The sequence below is a fragment of the Vitis riparia genome, chromosome 7 (assembly GCF_004353265.1).
Source record: "Vitis riparia cultivar Riparia Gloire de Montpellier isolate 1030 chromosome 7, EGFV_Vit.rip_1.0, whole genome shotgun sequence".
Taxonomy (NCBI): domain Eukaryota; kingdom Viridiplantae; phylum Streptophyta; class Magnoliopsida; order Vitales; family Vitaceae; genus Vitis; species Vitis riparia.
Window position 1 is genome coordinate 8,868,685 of NC_048437.1, and position 21,705 is coordinate 8,890,389.

The 21,705-nt window shown below is 38.6% G+C and overlaps 4 protein-coding genes across 5 annotated transcripts; 2 read left to right on the forward strand and 2 right to left on the reverse strand.

Moving 5' to 3' along the window:
• The first annotated feature begins 3,253 nt into the window (after positions 1-3,253).
• Positions 3,254-8,003, forward strand: LOC117918407 (wall-associated receptor kinase-like 14). Of its 2 annotated transcripts, none has more exons than XM_034835038.1 (4): positions 3,254-3,489; positions 3,804-4,573; positions 5,096-5,164; positions 5,928-8,003. In XM_034835038.1, exons 2-4 carry the CDS (start codon positions 3,838-3,840, stop codon positions 7,211-7,213), a joined length of 2,091 nt encoding a protein of 696 aa, XP_034690929.1. In that variant the 5' UTR covers positions 3,254-3,489; positions 3,804-3,837; the 3' UTR covers positions 7,214-8,003. The 2 variants fall into 2 exon arrangements, with proteins under 2 accessions (XP_034690929.1, XP_034690928.1); XM_034835037.1 differs by having other exon boundaries at positions 3,255-3,489; positions 5,090-5,164.
• Positions 8,004-8,963: 960 nt separating this feature from the next.
• LOC117918409 (thioredoxin-like protein HCF164, chloroplastic) lies at positions 8,964-12,440 on the reverse strand. Its single transcript, XM_034835041.1, has 4 exons — positions 12,170-12,440; positions 10,272-10,490; positions 9,717-9,820; positions 8,964-9,489 (listed from the first exon to the last, which is right to left on the reverse strand). The coding sequence occupies exons 1-4, from the start codon at positions 12,350-12,352 to the stop codon at positions 9,201-9,203; spliced, it is 795 nt and encodes a 264-aa protein (XP_034690932.1). The 5' UTR covers positions 12,353-12,440; the 3' UTR covers positions 8,964-9,200.
• Positions 12,441-12,784: 344 nt separating this feature from the next.
• On the reverse strand, positions 12,785-13,426 carry LOC117918410. The gene has a single exon (XM_034835042.1). The coding sequence runs from the start codon at positions 13,371-13,373 to the stop codon at positions 12,915-12,917; it is 459 nt and encodes a 152-aa protein (XP_034690933.1). The 5' UTR covers positions 13,374-13,426; the 3' UTR covers positions 12,785-12,914.
• Positions 13,427-13,526: 100 nt separating this feature from the next.
• On the forward strand, positions 13,527-18,645 carry LOC117918408 (protein HGV2). The gene is made up of 6 exons (XM_034835040.1): positions 13,527-14,098; positions 14,669-14,919; positions 17,018-17,224; positions 17,381-17,471; positions 17,653-17,926; positions 18,009-18,645. Exons 1-6 carry the CDS (start codon positions 13,800-13,802, stop codon positions 18,345-18,347), a joined length of 1,461 nt encoding a protein of 486 aa, XP_034690931.1. The 5' UTR covers positions 13,527-13,799; the 3' UTR covers positions 18,348-18,645.
• The last annotated feature ends 3,060 nt before the right edge of the window (positions 18,646-21,705 follow it).

The window sequence follows — 21,705 nt, forward strand, 5'->3', positions numbered from 1 at the left end:
ATACGGTAATATCATGGGACTGAACCCTAGTCTTCAATCACCCGCAGCAAGAAGGAAACACCCTGTCGGATATGGTTGTCGCAAGGAGATCTCCTACAGGCTATACAGCATATTCCGGATGGAAAGAGTAGTACTCTGAAAGTGGCTCAGGCTCCACCCACAGTCCAGTTCTTTAAAGAAGCAAAGCCCGGTGGCTCCACCCATGCCACAAAACTGAGAAGTGTGGACATCAAGTTGGCCCAATTGACTCCTGCTGCCCCTTATATCACCATTATTGTACCCAAATATAAGGGGCACTCAAGCTTCCCCTTCCCTTTGGGAATAAAGAAGGATGTGGTCCATGTGGATGACTTGTCTAGCAGCAGCTGTAGGTGTCAAGTATTAATTGATGTATTGACTCTAAAGAAAGAAAGGAAAGGCCAGCATCTGGTCCGTGAAAGCAACAAACCCGTCGGATGGTGTGGAAAAGTATGCAAGGAAAATGAGAGTGTGAATGTGGCCAAAGACTTGCACATGGCCTATCTCATTTAGATCGCGGCCTTCGGTAGACTCAGAAATAGAATGCTTTCATTGGACCTCCAATCAGAAAAGGATGTACGTGGGTGAGCTTTATTTATTTATTTTATCCAGATAAATATTACATTTGCCACATGGGACCTGTGAGCCACACCATTTACTCAAATTGATAAATGTCTTTACCAACATGGCATCAGATCCACACCAAATCATACTTATGGTAACATTATGCGACATTATATGAATCATTGTCAGTAATTCCATTATAGAATAGGCCCTTGAATTCCTGCAAAATCTATCCCCACTACATGTCCCGACGAAATGGTAAAGTTTGGCCTGTGTTTGGTTTCCATCTTTTTCAAAACACAACCAAATCCAAGCATACGTGGAACAATACTATATGGAAGTGGATTACCTAATTCATGAGTTGATTCTTGAAACCTATATGCCTCACAAAATGGGGTGGTGCAGGTAGGTAAATCTACATACACTTTGTCCCCTATATATGAGCCCAGCATTTACACCAAATCCATGATAACCAAATGGATTGTATGACACTACGTATTTCAACCTTATCTTAAACAATGGCACGTTTAATTTCGACTCTTGGGTGCATGACACCATATGTCGGTATCCATGACCTTAAAAATTAAACTACAATGGCGTAGCTAGCTCTCAGCTAAAAGCCCGTCAATTTTCCAATGTTTGGCGCCCCTCCCCATTCCCACCTGGTCAAATAATACTGCATCCTGAACTAATTTTAAGCCAAGCCTCTCAACAATTTGAATATTCATTTAAAGGAAGTCACAGCCTTGTCGTATATGGGTGTCGGAGCAATTTTGCTAGAAGGGTTTGGCTTCATGGATTTTGAAAAGGAAAATGCTAAGTATATCAATAAACTTTGATTAAGATATAAAAATACAAACAAATGGTACAAGTTATAAGACTTAAAATTATATGTGATATTACCTGATTGATGATATCCTTTAAATACTCATCAATGAAAATATTGTTTGAAATTATTGACGAACCCGACAAAAAAACATAAACCACTTCAATCCACTTATTCTAATCATTTATCATAAGCTTATAATAATATTATTTTATGTATTTAACAAGATTATTGATTTAGTACATTACTGGACTTCAAACTAAAAGATTTTATTATTCAAGTAAGGTTATTAATTTATCAAATATTTATTTATTGAATTTTGACGGTAATAATCATGATTTTATTGTGTAAGTTTTAAAATAAATATAAAAATAAAATAAATCAATTACAAAAACATACGAGATTTGACTAACTATATCTTGCCTTCATGATATATGATAAATAATAATATAAAAGAAAGAAATAGACAACAATTATTTCACTCTCTCCCTACACACTTTTAAAACCCCTTATTTCATCGTATCTTTATCCATCATATGTAATTTTAACAGACTTATTTTTCTAATAATTTTACACACTCTAACTCAAATATTCATATAAATATTCCTCATAATCTTTATATTTAATCAAATTCTATTAAATTAATATTTCATCTTGGTTTCTTTTTGTTGTGCCAAGATGTTCTTGTTTCTTTGTTCGGAGATTACTTGTGATTTAAAGCAAAATTTATGAATTTATTCAAATACATTAAATCAATTCATTATTATTTTTATTTTTATTTTTATGGGAAGAATATTATTTTCAAAATTATTTTATTACTTGAGCAGAGACCAAAAACTATAAAATAATGTGATCGAGTGAACATTAAGATTTAACGTACGAGAGCAGCATTCATATTTGAGATCGAAAGGCAAAATCATAAAATTACCAGTCAAATCTTTTATTTAAGGAGCCAATCAAGTGCTTCACCTTTACATACTTAGTGGAAGCAACAAATCATTCGCACCATCGCACCAACTGCATGAGATGGAACCGTGGAGATATGATAATAATTATTCCTCCGCGTTTAGAAAGTCAAAGCCTTGTCAGAGGAGGATCCTGTTAGTCAACCCTTATTCATGAAGGGGCATTATTGTCAAATAATCTGATTCTAATGTAAATAAGGAAAGAAATTAAGAAATCTAACGAGGAAACTACAGAATTCAAGTAGGATTTCTTGAAATAATGATTTAAAATGACAAAATTGCCCTTTGAAGGGCAATTAAAATCCTAGTGCCCTTTTTAATCATTAAATTAGTTCTGAAATTACGTCACGTCACCCGCAGGCCACTTCTTACAACCACATTCCCCAAAAGAAGTAAAGTAGCTGTTATACTTTATAGTTTGGGCACTTGGGTTGAAGTGCATTTACCAAAGTAACCTTCACAGATTGTAAAATTTCGATTTTTGAAAAATGTGATTACAAGAAAATTTTGGCTTGATGTTCGCTAAGAATGGTCAAGAGGTAAAAAGAAGCGTGACATGGCTTGATGTTTCATGGAATTTCCTAGTGATTATGGTAGGAATATTTATCAATTGGGCATCTTGGAAGCCTAGGTAAAAATGAATTATTTTTATACAATATCATATTTTAAGGAAGAACAAAAAATCAATAGGATGCTGTCCACACGTAGTCCACGGCCTTCTAGTCAAAGCTATTATCATTTCTCATACCCGTGGGTGGTAATTAGCGCCAAATGCAGGGGTGGATGTGTAATTCTCTATTTCTTTAAATTCCTGAGACTGAGGGCATGCGTGTCATTTCATAAAAAGAGTGCCATGGACAAGTATTTTTATTTACGTTTGGGAGACGCAGAGGCGTGAAAAGGAGGAAGGTCTCCCATAATCTCACGGTTGTCCTCTTTCCCATTTGATATTGTTTGATCGATATCAAACCCTAATTTGGAGTTTCGCGGTTGAACTGGAACAAGAAGAACAATAGGGGCTGATCGTCTATCTTTTTTCTCGATCTTCAAACGTTTAATTGCTTTATTCATTTCGAATCACAGAGCAATTACGGCAGCCATTGAAGAACTGCAGAGGTAAGCCTATTAATACTTCACCAAACCATTCTCTCTGTTTTTCTATTATTTGAAAAATGAAATTTCTATCTCCTACCAACGGTCCTCTGTTCTATGAGCATTTATTGTGATGGATGGCCTCCCAACAACATCAAAGCTCAGCTTTAACTTCTCGATTAATGGCAGAACTCCAATCCATTTTCTTTAAATTTTCTGAACTGGTCAAATATCAAACTAGGTAGAATTGCGTTTTCCACCAAACAAATTGTCGGGTCTGATAAAATGATATGCTAGGAAACTTCACAGCAAATTTGAGGGTCTTTTCTCTTTTGCAGAAAGGCGATGATATGATTACTCTGCTTCGCATCGATGTTCATATTCACTTCACTTCAATTCTCGATGAGGAAGGCTCTTCAACGAACGATTCTCGCTCTCATCTGTACGGTTACCCTCGTCTCTGCAATCAAGAATGACACCTGTGGAACCGGGAAATCTGCTAAACGAGTCCATTATCCATTTGGGTTCTCATCCGATAGCCCAATCAAACTGAACTGCAGCAAAGAAGGGGAGATCGAAATACAAAAATTTAAAGTCCAGAATGTAACCACAGACAGCATCATCATCAATCTACCAGCGCAGTGCCACCGTGAGATCCAAAAGATCGAGCCACTATTCGGTAAAAACTACGCGCTGAGTTCGAAGAACAGTCTTCTCTTTCAGAATTGTAGCCCGTCGTCTTCCGGGTACGTGATACCCACGAGTGTGTTCAACGGCCAGAACAACTTGAACAATTGCAATGGCAAAAGCGACAACATAAGCTGCTTTCCGCTAGATTCTGAGTCCAAGTTTATGAGTTTTGAGAACGTGACTGGGACTCGGTGCAAGTTTTTGTTACTTTCCATGGCGGTTGACTGGAGGAACAACTCCGCAGTTTCGCTGGAGTTGGGGACGGCTCAGTTGGTGTGGTGGCTGGACCATCCGTGCCATTGCGCTCCGAATGCGAAACATACCAATTTAACTGTTCCCGGGGGTTTCGGTTGCCGTTGCAGCTGCAAGGAAGGATTCGACGGAGATGGATTTAAAGATGGCGATGGTTGCCAGGAAGGTAAGCCCTTGTCGCCGGAGTTTTTTTTTTCTGTTTTTTCAAATGGCCTAATCGCAGTTGACAAGGGCAACTGTGGAAGACTGGAGCTAAAGTTCCATTACTTCAACCAATCACCGAATGCCACCTCACTAAATTCTGTTAGTCCACGGTCGTAAAGCCGTAAATTTCTAGCGAAATGACTAAAACAACCACCTGTACTTTAGTGAGCATTACGTCAAGGTCGGGGCAAATCGGCCGTTGTGGTATGCCCATACTGCCCTTGACTTTTGTCCGCACATTCAAATTATCAGGCCAAGTCGTCAGTAAGGACGGTTTGCACTAGAGTTTTGATCGAAACGTGCGTAGGACCCACGTGCGCTGAAGGCAGCTGTGGGTCATCGTAAATTTCGGAGGGTTTGATTTTGTCAAAAGAAAAAAAATCATTCCAAGCATTGGGATTAGTTCATTTGGCGGTGAAGGTTTTACTTTTCTTTGCTAATTTCTCCCTTTGTTTTTTTCTGAATCATTTGTCTTCAGTTACAGATTGCAATGCGTCAAAGCACATGTCGGGCACATGTGGAGGAACTACAAGGGTTGCTGTTCTTGTTGGAGGTAATTTTACTTTTCTAATTGATTTGGCAGGAATGGCTGCCCAGTCATTTCTCGACTTTCATTCCTAGTTCCAGATGATGTTTGACTTCTGCATTGTTTAACTTGGACTCAAGGATGGTGGTCTGTAGAAGTAATTTGAAAATCTGTTATTGTTTACTTTTCAGCCCGCCCCATTTTTCTGACTCACAATTTAGTTGTTTAATTGTGAACCTTCTTTGACGTCCTTTTTGGATCATTAGGATTTAGGAAGTTGCTGTTGTTCTTGTATCCTTCGTGAGACTCGAAATTTCCGGACTTCATGTTTTTTTAATTCTTATTTAAAATTATTGCACTGATCACTACAGAATAATTCTTTCCACCCAGTGTTTTTCTGGTGTGTCCTGTTAGAAGAACTGGTACATTGAGGGGGAATTGTTTTGTTGAAAGTTTTTATCCTGGTGATTGTAATTTGAGATATCCGGTTCCTAGCTTTAGTTCTTTGATATTAGGAGAATCAAACGATTATCAACTGTTTTAACTCTGATGTCCCTCACATTCAATCTTGGAAATGGGAACAGGCTAGTGATAATATGGTTGAATTCATATCTTGATTGTATGGTTTGGTTTCTATCCCATGTAGGCTTAAATATTGAACAAACTTGGACAATTTTTTATTGATTTCTCTGCACACTGGGACTGCAATAAGTATGCATTTACCATGGACATTGAAAGGTTCTGGGTTTCTTGAAGATTGGAATATGATTCACATTGTTCTTTTCTTTAGGTATCATTGTTGGAGCTTCTTTAATGAGCACTGTGGCTCTTATCTGCTACTGTATTCGACGACGTTCTTATTTGAGGAGGCGTATGAGTGCAAAACGCCTTATATGTGAAGCTGCAGGCAACTCCAGTGTTCCTCTCTATCCCTACAAAGAAGTTGAAAGGGCCACCAATGGCTTCTCAGAGAAACAAAGACTTGGAACTGGGGCATATGGTACAGTTTTTGCAGGAAAGCTCCACAATGATGAATGGGTTGCCATTAAAAAGATCAGAAATCGTGATAATGACAGCATTGAGCAAGTCATGAATGAAATCAAGCTGATCTCTTCTGTGAATCATCCAAATCTAGTGCGCCTATTAGGTTGCTGTATAGAGAATGGTGAACAGATCCTTGTCTATGAATTCATGGCCAATGGAACTCTATCTCAGCACCTACAGAAAGAGAGGGGCAAAGGTCTTCCATGGACAACAAGGCTCAACATTGCCACCGAAACAGCTCATGCTATTGCCCATCTCCACTCAGCCATTACTCCTCCAATTTTCCACAGAGACATAAAGTCCAGTAATATACTTCTGGATGACAACTTCAACTCAAAGGTAGCAGATTTTGGTCTTTCTAGACTTGGCATGACTGAATCATCCCATATCTCAACAGCCCCACAAGGGACTCCTGGCTACCTTGATCCACAGTATCATCAGAACTTCCATCTCTCAGATAAAAGTGATGTTTACAGTTTTGGAGTGGTTCTTGTAGAGATCATAAGTGCAATGAAAGTGGTCGATTTTTCTCGACCTCACAGTGAGGTGAATTTGGCTGCACTTGCTATTGACAGGATCGGAAGGGGTTGTGTGGATGAAATAATTGATCCATTCCTTGAGCCACAGAGGGATGCTTGGACACTTTGCTCTATTCACAAGGTGGCCGAGCTAGCATTTAGATGCCTTGCTTTTCATAGGGACATGAGGCCTTCCATGATGGAGGTAGCAGATGAGCTAGAGCATGTCAGGCTCAGTGGATGGGCTCCAATGGAGGAGAATATATGTGTGGCATCATCAGTGGCATCTTCTTGTTCATCGCCATTTAATGGAAGTGAGATGTCGCTAGGTTGTATGTCTGTTAGGAAGGCAGGGATAGGGAGTAGGAGATTGTTTGTTCCACATAGGCCAACCGATTGTCTGGCTTCAATGGAAGAGATAAAGGACAGCTCCCCTGTTTCTGTGCATGATCCTTGGTTGAGTGAACAGAGCTCACCTTCAACAAACAGCTTGTTGGGTAATGTAGTTCAATGACACCATATCCGTTCTTTTGGTGCTTAGTTTTATATCATCTTGTGAATACCATGGAGGTATCTATAGCGCTCACTCCTTGTCAATCTCATCGAGGTATTACCTTGTATGCATACTATTATCTCTTTTGAATTCTTTCTGAAACACTCTGAAGATGTCAGAAGTCTTTAACATTAGAGGATATCTCAAAGCAAAGGAAAGTGCAGAACAAATTGTGCATGTATAAAGTAGAATACAAACAAGTAGGATGCTATGTGCCTTTTCTTCGTTCATGTAAGGTTTGAACCGAAGTATGATGCACAATTTTGATTTAGACATTGCACCTTTTCTTCGTTCATGTGAGATTATGATGCATAATTTTGAGTTAGTCACATCAAAAACCCAGAACATTCCGTCTAGTGATTATGCAAGTGGATTATTTTGTGCGAGTTTAGTCGAGTTATACCTTGATGATGACCTGCTTACATGTAGTCTGGAAAACCTGAACTTTCTTATGGTTGGAATAGAATCTTCTCTTGGTGCGAGGTTGCTCCAGACTGAACCAACCTTCTCAAGTTGATCCTGTAACTGCTCAGCCTGCCCCACTACTCTCAATGAAATTCAAAGTTTCAAACCAAGGAGTCAGTTCAACAAACTGCAGGTAAAATGGTACACTGGGGAGATCATATTGTCCCAAACTTGAGCCAATAAATATCGGACAGAACAAAAAAGAACCTCCTATATGTAATATTACAATTGTCTTGAACTTTCATATTAAATTTCTTTCTGAATGCTAATATCAATTTAATTTGCATCTTCCAGTGTTCATTTTCATTTACAATTCCGCAATTCAATTTTGTGTTTCTTTTAGTTTTAGTTGTGGATAGCCAAATTCCTAACACCAAGAGATGGATGTATCTTAGTCTTATCCTCCATTGAATTTTAGTGATTTGCAAGGTCGAAGTGAAATCAATTGTCAAGGCAAATGCATACTGCAAGAACATAAGGGGCAAAAGTGTTGTGGGGAGTAGGCTTGAGCAAGAATTAAGTGATTCTCATCCTAACTGAGCATAGGTCTTCAATGGTGTAGATTTCTTGAGCTAACCCTTGTGCCAAAAGTATCCGTTTTAAGCCCTTGAATCTCCCTCAACCTTAGCCAAAGGCAATCAAGTTGCATTTTAGGAACAATCAGTTTTAGTTATTGCCATGATCATCTCTAATCACCCATCCTCTAAATAATCTTCTTGGTTCTCCCTTTATTCAATGTGGATACCATAATTGAAAGTCCTTGCACTTAGGGCTTAAACAATGTCAACATGTCACATACATAGCCACAACACAAACACATCATTAGCAATCGTGTTACAAACTGCTTTTTACAATGATTACAATTGATTTTTAGGTAGTTAGAAGCTAATAAATAAAGTTTAAAAGTTATTTATATCAAGTTTGAGCATAACTATTGTTAGACAACAACCCTCGAAGCTTGCCTTAAGTGCCCAAAATAATGTGAGTTAGGAAGTTATTAGAGTGGCAATGATGTTCTAAATCTATACTTAATCCTCCACATCACATCCACCGAAATGACCTGGCAAGACTAGTCAGACCATGATATGATACTTCAAGAAACATCATGAGACATCATCTTTCTTGACGCTTAGAAAATCGCACTTGTTAATTAATTGTTCATGTGACTTAGACGAGAGTGGGTAAGATGTCTAAATCAATTCATAATTGATGCATGATAAACCCCCGAATGCTACTCGCTCATGGATGACGAGGATACTTAGAATTTCTAAGCAATTTCTCTTTATATTATAGAACTCTTGTCCGACCGACAATCAAATGACATTTCCTATACTCCAGAAACTCAGTTGGATTATTTTAAGCAAGGAGTTACACAATGTCATGGGAAGGCAGATATGCCTCCAACCTTGTATATTGTATTCTTTTACCTTCTCTGGTGAAAGTTTGACAGCTTGTTTCTGAGAAGGAAGGTAACATATAAGTTCTAGCCACGACCATGACTTCTTGGATCAACAACTTGGTGAACCTTCCTGGATTCAGCACTTGAATATTGTCCCACAACGCGGGCATGCGGAATGGATGCCTCCCCATGAGCGAGGGCTTCCACATTCTCCTGAAAATACTGTTTCGGAAGCCTGCCTACCACGTTACCCTCCTCATTCCCTTCTTTGTCCAGGAATGCAAAATGTGGGATACCCTCGACGCCAAATTCATCAAGCTCTTGTTCCCATTTTGTGTTGTCGACATTCAACATAACAAAATTCACACGGTCCCTAAAGAAAATAATGGTAATTAGCAGAAGTAAAAAGAATTATTTATAAAACAAGGAGAGCCATTTCATAAGTTTGAATTAAAGGGAAAAAAAAAAAAAAAAAAAAAGACGAAGTTTTCCAGCCAAGGGCTCAAAAGGCTGTTACCCCCTCACTTCAAAATTTTTTCCTTTTTACAAGGTAAGTAGTGAAGAACATATTTTTAGAATTTAAGAATTCAAAGAGCATACCTGTATTGCTGCTCAACTTTGTACACATCAGGAGCTAATTCACGACATACTTCACACCAATCTGCGTAGAACTCCACAACAGTGGGCTTCCCATTTGATAGAGCCTAAATAATCACACAAGACATAAAATTTAAGCAAACAACTAAACCAAAATGTTCTAAATATTAAAACAATATGAATGGTTTCACCCATCAGACATGCACCAGTAATTAATTGTTACATGTGAAGCCCAAAAAATAGGGAGACCTCTCTATCTATGTAAGCAGAGCTACTTAATTTTCTCCATCGCTAAAAACAGAGTAGAGAATTCAAGATTGGGAATGAATAGTCTTTGTCAAAATCAGTCCAAAGAAAAATCAACTAGCATATATTTTTTCTAAAAAAAGAATGTGCTTTTGCATTCAAAGAACTAAGATATAATTTAAGGATAATTTAACTTCCATCCAACTCTTCACATATACTCATTCCTAAACTAGCATCCATGTCATATATAGTAGTACCAAGTAAGCAAACCCACTACTGAGTTATAGGGGTGTATAATGAATAAAGTCAAACCTCTTCATAAGGTAACGCTGCTGCAGAAAGGTCCTTCAAAGAAACACCAAAATCTAGTCTTTTTGATAAGAAGAGGCCCACTGCTGCAAGGGAAGAAACAACTGCTATCCTCCTATTGATATCTTTGCTTGGAAATTCGGGAAGTCCAGGATCTGGGGAGGAACTTGCAGCTTGGGTGACGTTGTCATTGACTGAACCAGGCTCAACGGGTGGTTTTTCCTGCAAGATGCAGATCAAAGGCGTACAAGTTTATCTGGAGAGAGATTACACATGGAAGTGGAGAAATAAATTACTTCCACTAAACGTGCCAACATAGAAGTTGATAAAAACTATGACATTAGCAACCAGGCATAAAATGATGCACCATATAAAATTGAGAGAATAAGAAGCTTAAAGTTGTTACCGAGTAGTGAGGCAAGCTAAATACCATACTATGGAAGCTGAATTGAGATCTCTAATGTAATTCAAATATTAGAGAGTAAACTAAGACAATGATACCAATTGGAAAACAGCATTTGTTTAGATACCTTGAGTTTCCATACACGGCTGCTTGACTTGTTTGCAATTTTTTCAGAAGTATAAGACACACTCTAGCTTTCTGAAGGGCTATAGTCAAGACTTTGATAATGGCAATAAACCTGATAAAGAAGGACTAATCTAGGAAGCATGATTGATTCAGACACCAGAGCAATGAGAGGTGTGAGATGATTGGGTGCTTATTTGCATCATGTTTGTAAGTTATGTCATTTCCGCGTTAAGAGAAAGAACAGGTTACATTTCGAATCGTTGGAACAGAGAATAAAATGAAAAATCAGTTCTATTCCCATTCATGAATGTGTTTGGATTTTTTTTGAATGGGAGTGGGAATAAAAAATTCATTAGTATGGAAACCAAATCTCACTCTAACTAGGATTTGATTTCTCTCATATACATGGTATTGTGATTCACCTCATTTCCATCCTATTTCATCTCCTATTCCCACATACCAAACACAACTCGTCCTCGTTTTGAAGATCAAGTTCAACACTTAAACAGCTCAAATTTATAGGGTCGGAACTTACCCGACAAAGGATGTTGCTATCATAAACTGTAATATTTAAGCTGTCTAACATTTTTTTTTTTTTTTTACCATAATCAACAAATATTTCTTCATTAATGAACTGAGAATAAAAAATTATTGAGTTATCCTTGGAGGAAATACCACAAGCTTTCCTTGAATTTGACATTCTTTTTCCAAAAAACATGCCAAAACATTTTAAGCCTTAGAAAAAATTTGAGACAGGAGCTGATTGTGAACTCAATTAATCTCCCACCTGAGACATAATAACAATGCAATCCAATTTTTTACACCTAGCATTGCATGAATTTAATGGGATGTACCAAACACATGGGGCAAACTGTAAGTGCTATATATGTTTTCTTGAATTTCATGCTCTAAAATTAGATTGTATTACTCCTATCAAATATGGAGAGTTGGGTGTCCAAGTCAAGGTACATAGAAATCCAGATGAAATTTTTTTAATCTTATTGAAGAGGAGAAATTTCTGAAACCTAGCTGTAAATTTGAATAGTTCATTGATTTTTCACTTTCTTCGAAGGAAGAATTTGGAAGGAAACTAGATAATAGGGTGAAATCTGAAAAGAATAAATTGAACACAAGAGAAGTTGGTTTTAAACAAAAATGGTTACTTGTTGAAATTGCATATGATTTGAAGCTCCTACATTGATTACAGGCAACAAAGAGGAAATAAAGAAGAACTCCGACGAGGGCCTATCAGACCCAACCTGTTTAATTTCGCATCTTTTCCGATAATTTCTCAGGGACCAAACAACCGTAAATGGAAGAAAATAAGAAATACCCTCGGAAATGAAAGCAAGAAGAGAGGTGTAAAACGTACCGTGGTGGATGAATCGGTTGGGTTGGGATTGGGGGTGGTTTGACAAGCTATGGCTATGTTCTGAAATCTGGCAACTCTGTTCGGAGATTGGACATGGGTTTTGAAAACGTGGCGAGGTTGAGAGGCTTGAAGACATGGCCGGAATCTGTGGAGGCCAACGGGACTTGAAGCCACCCGAGACATTGGAAGTTGTTGCTTGTCGGTTCAACTCTCTCTATTATTAACTTCCAAGTGTCTGCGCTCCCAGATAAGATACTCAACCCTTACAATGACTCACTCCTTTGACTCAGTGTTTAAGACGATAAAAATATTAAAATGAAATTATATCAGATTTTTGAAAGAAAATAATTATTGAGAATTAATTTTTAAAATCACATTTTAAAAAATAATTAATTTTTGAATAGAAGTACAACTTTCTTTATAAAAAAGCTGCTCATTTTGTGAAAGGATTTTTTTTTTTTTTGGACACATAAAAATTGAAAATTATTTAAATAAATATTGATTATAGGTAATTTTTATTAATGTCATTTTATTGACGAAAAAATCATGGGGTGTAAAAGGAATCAGGGGAGAGTTTTTCGTCGGAAATGTGTTCATGATTTGTAAAGCAAAGGATGAACAAGGACCATGAATTGGTGATTTACATATCAAAAATTGCCATCAATGTAACGCAAATTCCATAAATTCACAGACGATGCCATTACATTTTTGAAGGTTTGGATTACACAAACGCAACCACAGAAGCTTATGATTTCTGAGCTTCAGGCCCCAAGATTGCATTCACAACTGAAGTTGCCACTAAAACCCCTACTACCTCCGCTCCCGCCACCGCCCCTGCCTGAGTCAATCCATTATAACTCACCGCCGTTTCTATCTCCTTCTCCGCCGTCTCTATTCCCTTCTCCGCCTTCTCTATTCCCTTCTCCGCCGTTACGATTCCTTTCTCCGCCACCTCGATCCCTTCCTTGAGAATTTCCTCCGCTTCCTCCTCCACCTTCTCCAGCTTCTTTCTCAGCCCGAACAGGGGAATGTCCTGAGCCCTCGACGGCAATTCTCTCGCCGTCAGAGCCGTCGTTAGCAGGACCAGACACCGCCTCCGGCTGAGGACCGGAGTAGAAACGTGCGCCTTGCAGGACATAGGATGCGCATTGCGCACATCAGGGACCACGAGCGTCTGGAGCAGAGGGGAGCCTGTGGAAGCCATGGTTTCCTGGCGCTATGGATCAAAAATCTTCACTACCGATGATGATATGTGAACGTGGCCTACTGCGTTTGTGAACCACATTGAAGCTAACCGATTTTACTACAATACCCCCTCCCTATCCCAATAAAACGGCGCCGTTTCTTTACTTGTACAGTTGTACCCCCTTACTTTACACACCGTGAGACATATCCAATAATAATGTGCCAGCACAGCGATCACATCATCATTTCGCCGAGAGATCAGGTGGGTTGGACGAATAGGGAGCAGGTGCGCCTTAGAAACAGAGGAACACAAGTTTTGTCATGCCTATAAAAATAGTTTGGCGTTTATTTTTTCCGCCATATTAGTTCAGGGCAAGGGTTTTTGAAATAGAGACAGGAGGGGTTTGGGAAGTGTTTTTGGTGTTTCCATTTTCATTTCAAAGCGATGGTGGAGGAAGTTACGGTGAAGCAAGCAGAGAATGCGGCCACGAAGGTGGAGGAAGCCCTAGCCCCCACTGGTCAAGTAGTGCAGTCTTCGAATGAAGCAACCATCGAGTCCAATGCTCAGGGAGACACGGAGTCTTCTTGCAACAACAACGCTGACACTTCTGCGCGGCCTTCTGATGCAGATCGTGAGAAATCTTTGGAGTATGCGGAGGAGTTGATGGAGAAAGGGTCCAAGGCTGTAAAAGAAGGCGATTTCTCTGAGGCTACCGATTGCTTCAGCCGTGCCCTTGAAATCAGGTTAGGGTTTTTGTTCCTTGTCTTTAAATTTGTTTCTTTGCTTATAAGTTATGAGAAATTATGGCGAAATTGGGAAGCTTGTAGCTTGTTTGGTTGAAGTGGCTGTTGCCAGGCTCTACGTTTCTTTTGCTTCAATTATTTACTAATCAAACGGAGCTTGATGTTTCCTCCCGGAGTTTGTGCTGACTTTATCGTTTTATGCTTTCATTTTTATTTTGTTCACGGCAATTTGTTCTGTTGCTCAAAATTTCCTTTATTCAAGGACCAGGTGCAGTCAGTCCTTGAATACAAAAACCTGTCATTAGCATAGTGAGGAAATGTTTGTATATGTATGGGTTAGGCCTTCAAGTTGCTTCCCGAATGCAGATGTTTGGACTCATTCACGTGTTGCATTATTTCTTATTTATTAAGGCACAAGGTTTAGTCTAAGAGTAGTGCCTCTGGATGGTATTTATTGTTTTTGCTCAGTTCCTCTATAAATATAGGTTTTGCATTTGCTTTGCTTTCATCTGTCCATTAAAAAAGTTGTGTGAATCATTATAAAACACAACAAAATTTCAATATTATCAGGGTTGCGCATCATGGTGAACTTGCTTTTGAATGTGTCAATACATACTATAAATATGGATGTGCGCTACTATACAAAGCTCAAGAAGAGGCTGATCCATTGGCTACCATGCCAAAGAAGGAGGCTGAATCCCATGAAAACTCTAACAAAGATGGATCAATGAAGAATGCTGTAAATGATGAATCTTCGACAGCCTCTGTTAATGCTGAACAAGATGGGAGTTCAAATGATCAGAAAGTAGCTGCAGATGATGGTAAGTATCTGTACTCATGATATTCATCTAAAAAATCTTTTATTCTTCTTACAAATGAACCTCAAGAAAATGGTTCATGTGTTGTGATAAACATGTTTCAGAATTGATGCATGCATTCAATCCATTTCTTGTTAGTGCTATATATGATGTTCATTTTCTATATGTAGAACACTTCTGCAGATCAACATGAGTCTTCTATATGTGCACAGAAACTCAGATGAAGTTTAATAAATAAATACATAGGTTTGATATATTGAATTACAAGCATGTAGATGTAGTTGTATTCCTGCATCTACATTTTGAAGAGTTGTCAATCCTGAGAGCTTCATTTTGTACTTTAAGACTTGTGTTTGTATCTACCAATCAGTGTTTAACTTCAAATAATTTGATTACTTAAAGTAAGTCTTTTTGCACCAAACAAAGTTGAAAGAGGTTTCTAACTGTACTTACCATAGCCTTTTTTGTGGTGGAGTGGGGTTTGGGGAGGTTTGTCTTGATTTGATTTGGGAGGTTGAATAGGATACTGATAAATATTTTTAATCTGTTTTTGGGGGCAGATTAGCACACACTAAATAGTTCTATAACCACTACATAAGCTAAAGAAAATTTAACTAAATTATAATAAACTCTAGATAGTCTTACAACTCTCACACAAGCTGAGCAAACTTAAGCAACTAAATAAATAGCAAGCTAACACAACACAAATTTTATTGTGATTCAGCCTCAAGCCCACATTTATTCCTGGTTCTCATATTAACTTCAGTCTACTAAACTCAACTGTAGGTTTCCTTGGTTCACCCAAAACTATCACAAGTTTAAAGCTAATCAATAGCTTAGGACATGAGAGCCCAATGTTTAACAACTTATAGTTTAACAACCCTACTCAAAATTTACAGCGTCAACATAACCAATGCTCAATTAAATGTTGAAGAGAATTACCCACTTCCTTAGGTTTTGAATGACTACTGTTGCTTCAACCCATGCTAACTGCAGTGATTCTTTTATCCCCAAGCTTGAAGGGCCACCTTTGTTGCACACTTCAATTAGTGCACTCACATGCAAGGAGAGCTAATAAATGCATTTCATAAATCTCAACCACATGGTGGATGTTCTTGCATAATAAAGAAACTCTCTCCAACACTTAGTTCAACCGGGTATTCAAAGTGCTCACCAAATGCCCTTATATACTAAGGCCCAGTGACCTCAAATGGGTGGAAAACACATTAGATCCTCTAGAAAAGGAGACTCTGGTGGACCAATCAATAAGTTGGATGATTAAATCCCTAATGCTTGCCAAAAAAAATTAAATATTAATTAAGTGACTACTCATGCATAATGTTTCCAGAAAAAACCACTTGTAGCAAGCACAAAAGGGCCCATTAACCCACCCTAATGGACCTTACAAAATAAGACAAAACCATTTTAAGTGTTCAATCACAACTATGACCTAATGAAGATCTTGAAGCGCTAATGAATATCCAATCAAGCATAAACAACTTTTTTGGAGGAGCATCTCAATCAAACATGCTATGTGACAATGAAAACTCCTTACTTGAAATTTTTGCTCAATGATATTTCATGGAATGTTAACCTAGGTGCCACAAGCAATTTTGAAGCTCACTTCTCTGCCATAGATTTTGAAATAGCTTTCCTTTTGCACTTCTTTCAATAGCAAGATAATTGGTATTGTTTGGAATGTCCTACTTGCGCTTATCTTTCTCCTGCTGCACGTGAATGGGTTCTCTGATTGATGGGAATTCATATTCCAAAAGCCAAGTCCCTGTTAAAACTTAGACAACTCTCTTCGATTGTGTTTCTTGAAGTTTTAAAGAGCAAAGTTAAAACCAGCATGCAAATCAATTTATCATATTTTCTTTTGCATCTTTTTTTGTACTCTATTCTATTTGGTGTCAGTTCTAGACTTTGGTTGGTTCAGCTGGGGCTAAGCCAATAGATTGTTATGAGCTTGTTTGCATGAGTTTCTTGGGATTTTTGTTTGCTCTCCGATGGAATGACATCAGGAATTTTCTAGTACATTACAACTTGAGTAGAGTGTAACAGTTCACCCACTTGATTTTCATGTGCTCTCTTTCCTCAGACACCAATGGGAAGGAGCAGGAAGAAGAAGAAGAAGAAGAAAGTGATGATGAAGACCTGGCTGAAGCAGATGAAGATGAGTCTGACCTGGATTTGGCATGGAAAATGCTGGATGTCGCCCGGGCAATTGTTGAAAAACATTCAGCAGCTGACACAATGGAGAAAGTGGACATATTGTCAGCATTGGCTGAAGTTGCTTTGGAGAGAGGTCAGTCCATATGTGTGTTTTTTAGTTTTTTAATTTCTTTTCCATGATTTCTGTTGGATGAAGAGTTTTGGAACTGTTCAGTAATTCTGACACCAGTTTTTTCTGGATGTCTCATCTATCTCAAAAGTGTTTGTTGTCTCCATTTGTTTCATGTAGAGGATATTGAAACTTCTCTCAGTGACTATCAGAAAGCATTATCTATTTTGGAACGCCTGGTTGAACCAGACAGTCGACATATAGCTGAACTGTATCCTATTCCTTTCCAAGGTTAAAATACTCTTTTGTATCAGCATAAAGGTGATTAGCATTGACTAATGAATATATTTGGTGACTTCTCAGGTTAATCAGCAGGACTATTAGCTGGGTTCATGAATTATTATTTATTCTTTCACATTCCTCTTAATTGCAACTTTAACTGGAGCATACAGAAATTTTCGGATATGTTTGTGTTTAGAGATTGGCTCAAAGGCTCAGGAAGCAATTCCATACTGCCAGAGGGCTATATCAATTTGCAAGTCTCGGGTGCAAAGGCTCTCAAATGAAATAAAGAGTTTGTCAGAATCACCAGCAATATCCCCTACCCCTGAATTGGATCAGTCTGCCCAGCAGTCTTCCAATGTATCCCAAGCTGGCAATTCTATTTCTGATAAAGAGTCTGAGATTGAAACACTCAATGGCCTCGCTAGTGAGCTGGAAAAGAAGGCAAGTTTTATTTAATTTCCTATAATTAGCTAGAAAATTCATATTTGACTCTGGATTAATCATAAAATATTTGGATTTGCAGCTTGAAGATTTGCAGCAGCTGGTTTCCAACCCAACATCAATTCTCTCAGAAATCTTGGGGATGATGTCTGCCAAGGCTAGAGGTGCAGATAAGGGTGCATCCCCATCAGTGATGGGTTCTTCCCAGATAGGTTCTGCTAACAGCCATGGAGGTTTTGACTCTCCAACTGTTTCCACTGCTTCTCACACTAACGGGGCTGCTGGAGTCACACATCTAGGTGTGGTAGGAAGAGGAGTGAAGCGAGTGTCAATGAACTCAGGGACAGCAGAATCAAGCCCAATGAAAAAACCTTCATTGGATTCATCACTGGATAAGGGTGATGATGGCAGTGCATCCTGAAGATATTGGAGTTTTGGCGGTGCTTGCTTGGGCAATTCTTGGTGTGGACTAGTTGAAGTTTGAGTGATGGATCTCGCCATTCAAATAAAGTTGAGTGTCTAGAGGACTGCTGGTTTATCCTCTTTGCAAGTTGCTTCTGGTGCCTTGCTTAGTCTACTGGTTGTCTACAGTCTAGGGTAGTATGCTTTTAGTTTTTGCTATAGCTGTGAAGAACAGTACCTGAAATGTCCACTATTCTCTGAATAGCAAGTTTAAAAGTTTCAGCCATTTTAAATGCACTCCTTCCAATTCAAGAGCATATGATTATTACAAATAGAAGATATGATGCTATTTATTCTATAGCCTCTAGAATTGTCTTATGAAGTGGCATTTTCTGAACGGCAAGAGGTTAGGTTTGGTATTTGGTGCTTGATAGGGAGTGGTCTGCCTTGGTTTGTCAGAATGTGGACTCAATCAATGGCCGGAGAGTGGGTGCAAAGTGCAATACAGGTTGCCCGATGTGAGATGACAAGCACCCCTAACTACAGTTTAATATTGAAGGTGGTGTGCTGTGAAAGCGGGGATATGGTTTTATCACTTTATGCAGGAAGGCTACTTTTTCACAATGATTAATATGAACCTGGATTTATCTAAAATTATAAACTGGAATTGGGAAGAAGTCGTATTAGGCATGGTTTAAAAGAAAATGGAATGTGAAATGTGATCGCCAAAAGTAGGCTTCCCTTCTACTTTGACTAGTTTTGTAATCATTTGAATGGGAGTCTTCAGTTTTTAGGCTTTTTCAGATTCCATAGTCACATGGTTCACAGGCGAACGTCAGTGTACTGGAATTCCAAGAGACCCACATCTGTCGCAAAAAGGGTACGTAAAAGGTTGCAAATGCATCATGAGATGCCTAAAGATTATGAATCTAGAAATAAGCCAGAAATGCTCGCCATTTGGCAGCCTTGTAGAGCCATCAGCTATATCCGGCGCATGCTTGAACTGGTGGATTTCTCAATGCAACACCTACGAATACGATACCTTCAACACTAACATGTTCCACTTAGTAGTCACCATGAGAGAAAAAAGTTAAGCTACGTCGATGAAATCAAAGCCAGGAAATTGCTATAAAACTGACATGAACAAGCCAACCCAAGCAGCATCCAATATTGATCCCCCACAGAAATACTCGCAATCAAAGCCTCCCAAAGTATGTGTTTTCGGCTGGATTGCAAGCAGTGTGGGAAGTACACATGGGGTGGGTGCGGAAAACATCTGGACACTCTTTATGCTTCGATAGATAAGGGAAAGCATTGCATGTGCCGCTCATGGCCCGGTGTTGTCATCCCTCAACACACAACTGCTGGCCAGCCATCCGGGACCTCCAATTCAACCACTACGGGTATATTTCCGTACTTAATATTACAATTAGGTGTCCAAATAAATAAATGAAAAGGGATTATCCAAGTGGGTCAGATTTTCTAGTTTAGTCTATAATTTAATTGATCTTGCTACTCTTCAATAATTGAGTTATGATATTTCTTGTAAATATTTTTAAAACATGCATTTAGGATACCATTACTTTCATAATCAATCTCCTATTCAATGCTGAAATTGAAGTCCTTCATACATTATATTCCAATATGATGCCTGACATATTACAAAGCTAATATGTCCTAATTAATAATACATAGGCCTGTCTCATGATCTCATCCAGTACCCAGTCTTCATCCATTTATTAATATTTGGTTGGTTCTCAATATTTCCCCAATTATTTTGCCTTTTTGTGGATGCTCACTTGGAAAAGTAATAATTTCTACCCACAACTTGATTTATTAAATTTTGTTTTCTTCTTTGCTCTCATACAAGCTCTCTTATCTTGCAATATAAAGAGAAAAGTAACCAAAAAAAAAAGGACAGAATCCCTTTGAGGGCTATACTTTCTTAAGTAGTGAACATCAAAACATGTGATCTCTTCTGGGTTTGGCCTGAAATTTTGTGTGTTATCTAATTACAACGGTGGAAGGTATTGTGATATATGAACAGTCTTCCCTCTAACCAAACATGATCAGGATAATGAAGTGGGTTTGAAAATTGAATAAAACTAATTAATGAAACCCTCCACACTATGGGCAAGCTGCATCCCATTTTGTTTAACAAGGAATTGTTTGCCTTGTGCAGGTAAGATGAAGGCCTGAAGATGGCGTTGGATGCCACTCAGTTGGTGCCATGTTGAAGTGATGGTGGGGACTATGTGCATAAATAATGTAGAGAAAGAGAGAGCTCTGTCTCTTAATGTTTGGATACCCTCGTGTCCTCTAGTAGTAATATTATCATAAATAATGTGATTTATGGAAGATTATGGTCAGCAATCACTGACCAGCGAGGCTTCTGCAAGAGTGTAGTAAAATTAATAAAAAAATAAAGCTCCTTTCATCTTGTGCAGGGTGCTGAAAATGCTTCAAATTGGTCATGGGTTTTGGTGCACTTTTGGATCATGTATGATGGGTTTTGTGCTCTCGTCTTTTGAACCCAACTAATACCCTCTTTTTTTAATGGGAATTATTACCATCCCACATACATCATTTTCCAATAATATTAGGGTTAAATCAGAGACATTGAGACCCACATCAAAATTCGAAAGCAGAGGGATGTAAACGCATTGGCGGCCAAGATTGATTTGATATGGGCTTTCTAACTTTCTAAGTGTCCTTTGAGGGGGAGGGTGGGGGTCCAGGGCATTGAGCAGAGACAGGGCGTGTCCAAATAAATGCCTACCCTCTCCTTTTGTGCACTTTGTCTAATGATTACTCACTAAAACAAATGAATGCAGTAGTAAAGGACTTTCATCAGTCAACATGAATGATTTCCCCCCGCCCTTTCTAATTCATTCAAAACCACTCATTACTTAAGAAGATCCAGCTTACACTCAGTGGGGTTTCTTTGTCTTCCATTCCCACTGTTACTGACAAAACCATCGCCTTCAAAATCAAAATTATTTCAATTGAATCAGAGATTTGATAATCATCCATGGCCATATGACTCTTTCAAGCTTCGAAATTCCACACGGACCCATCTCCTGTCGCCCCATTAAGAGAGCCATAAATGCAGACAAGTATGGGCTGCAATGGTAGCTATGTCCATATTAATGAAACTATGAAACCCCCCCTACCTCCATATTTTCTTTGGTTTCAGATTTAATTGTCAATACCGCCCGTTTCTGCTTCTCCCAGTCATGTGATACCCGCGTGACCATCCTCCCACCCATTGCACTTAAATGGTAGTTCTTAATTTTCATGGCATTCTGTCCCCAGAAATGAAATTCTCGCCATCTGGACTTGCAATTTTAGGAATAAGCAAGATACATTAGGAGCAG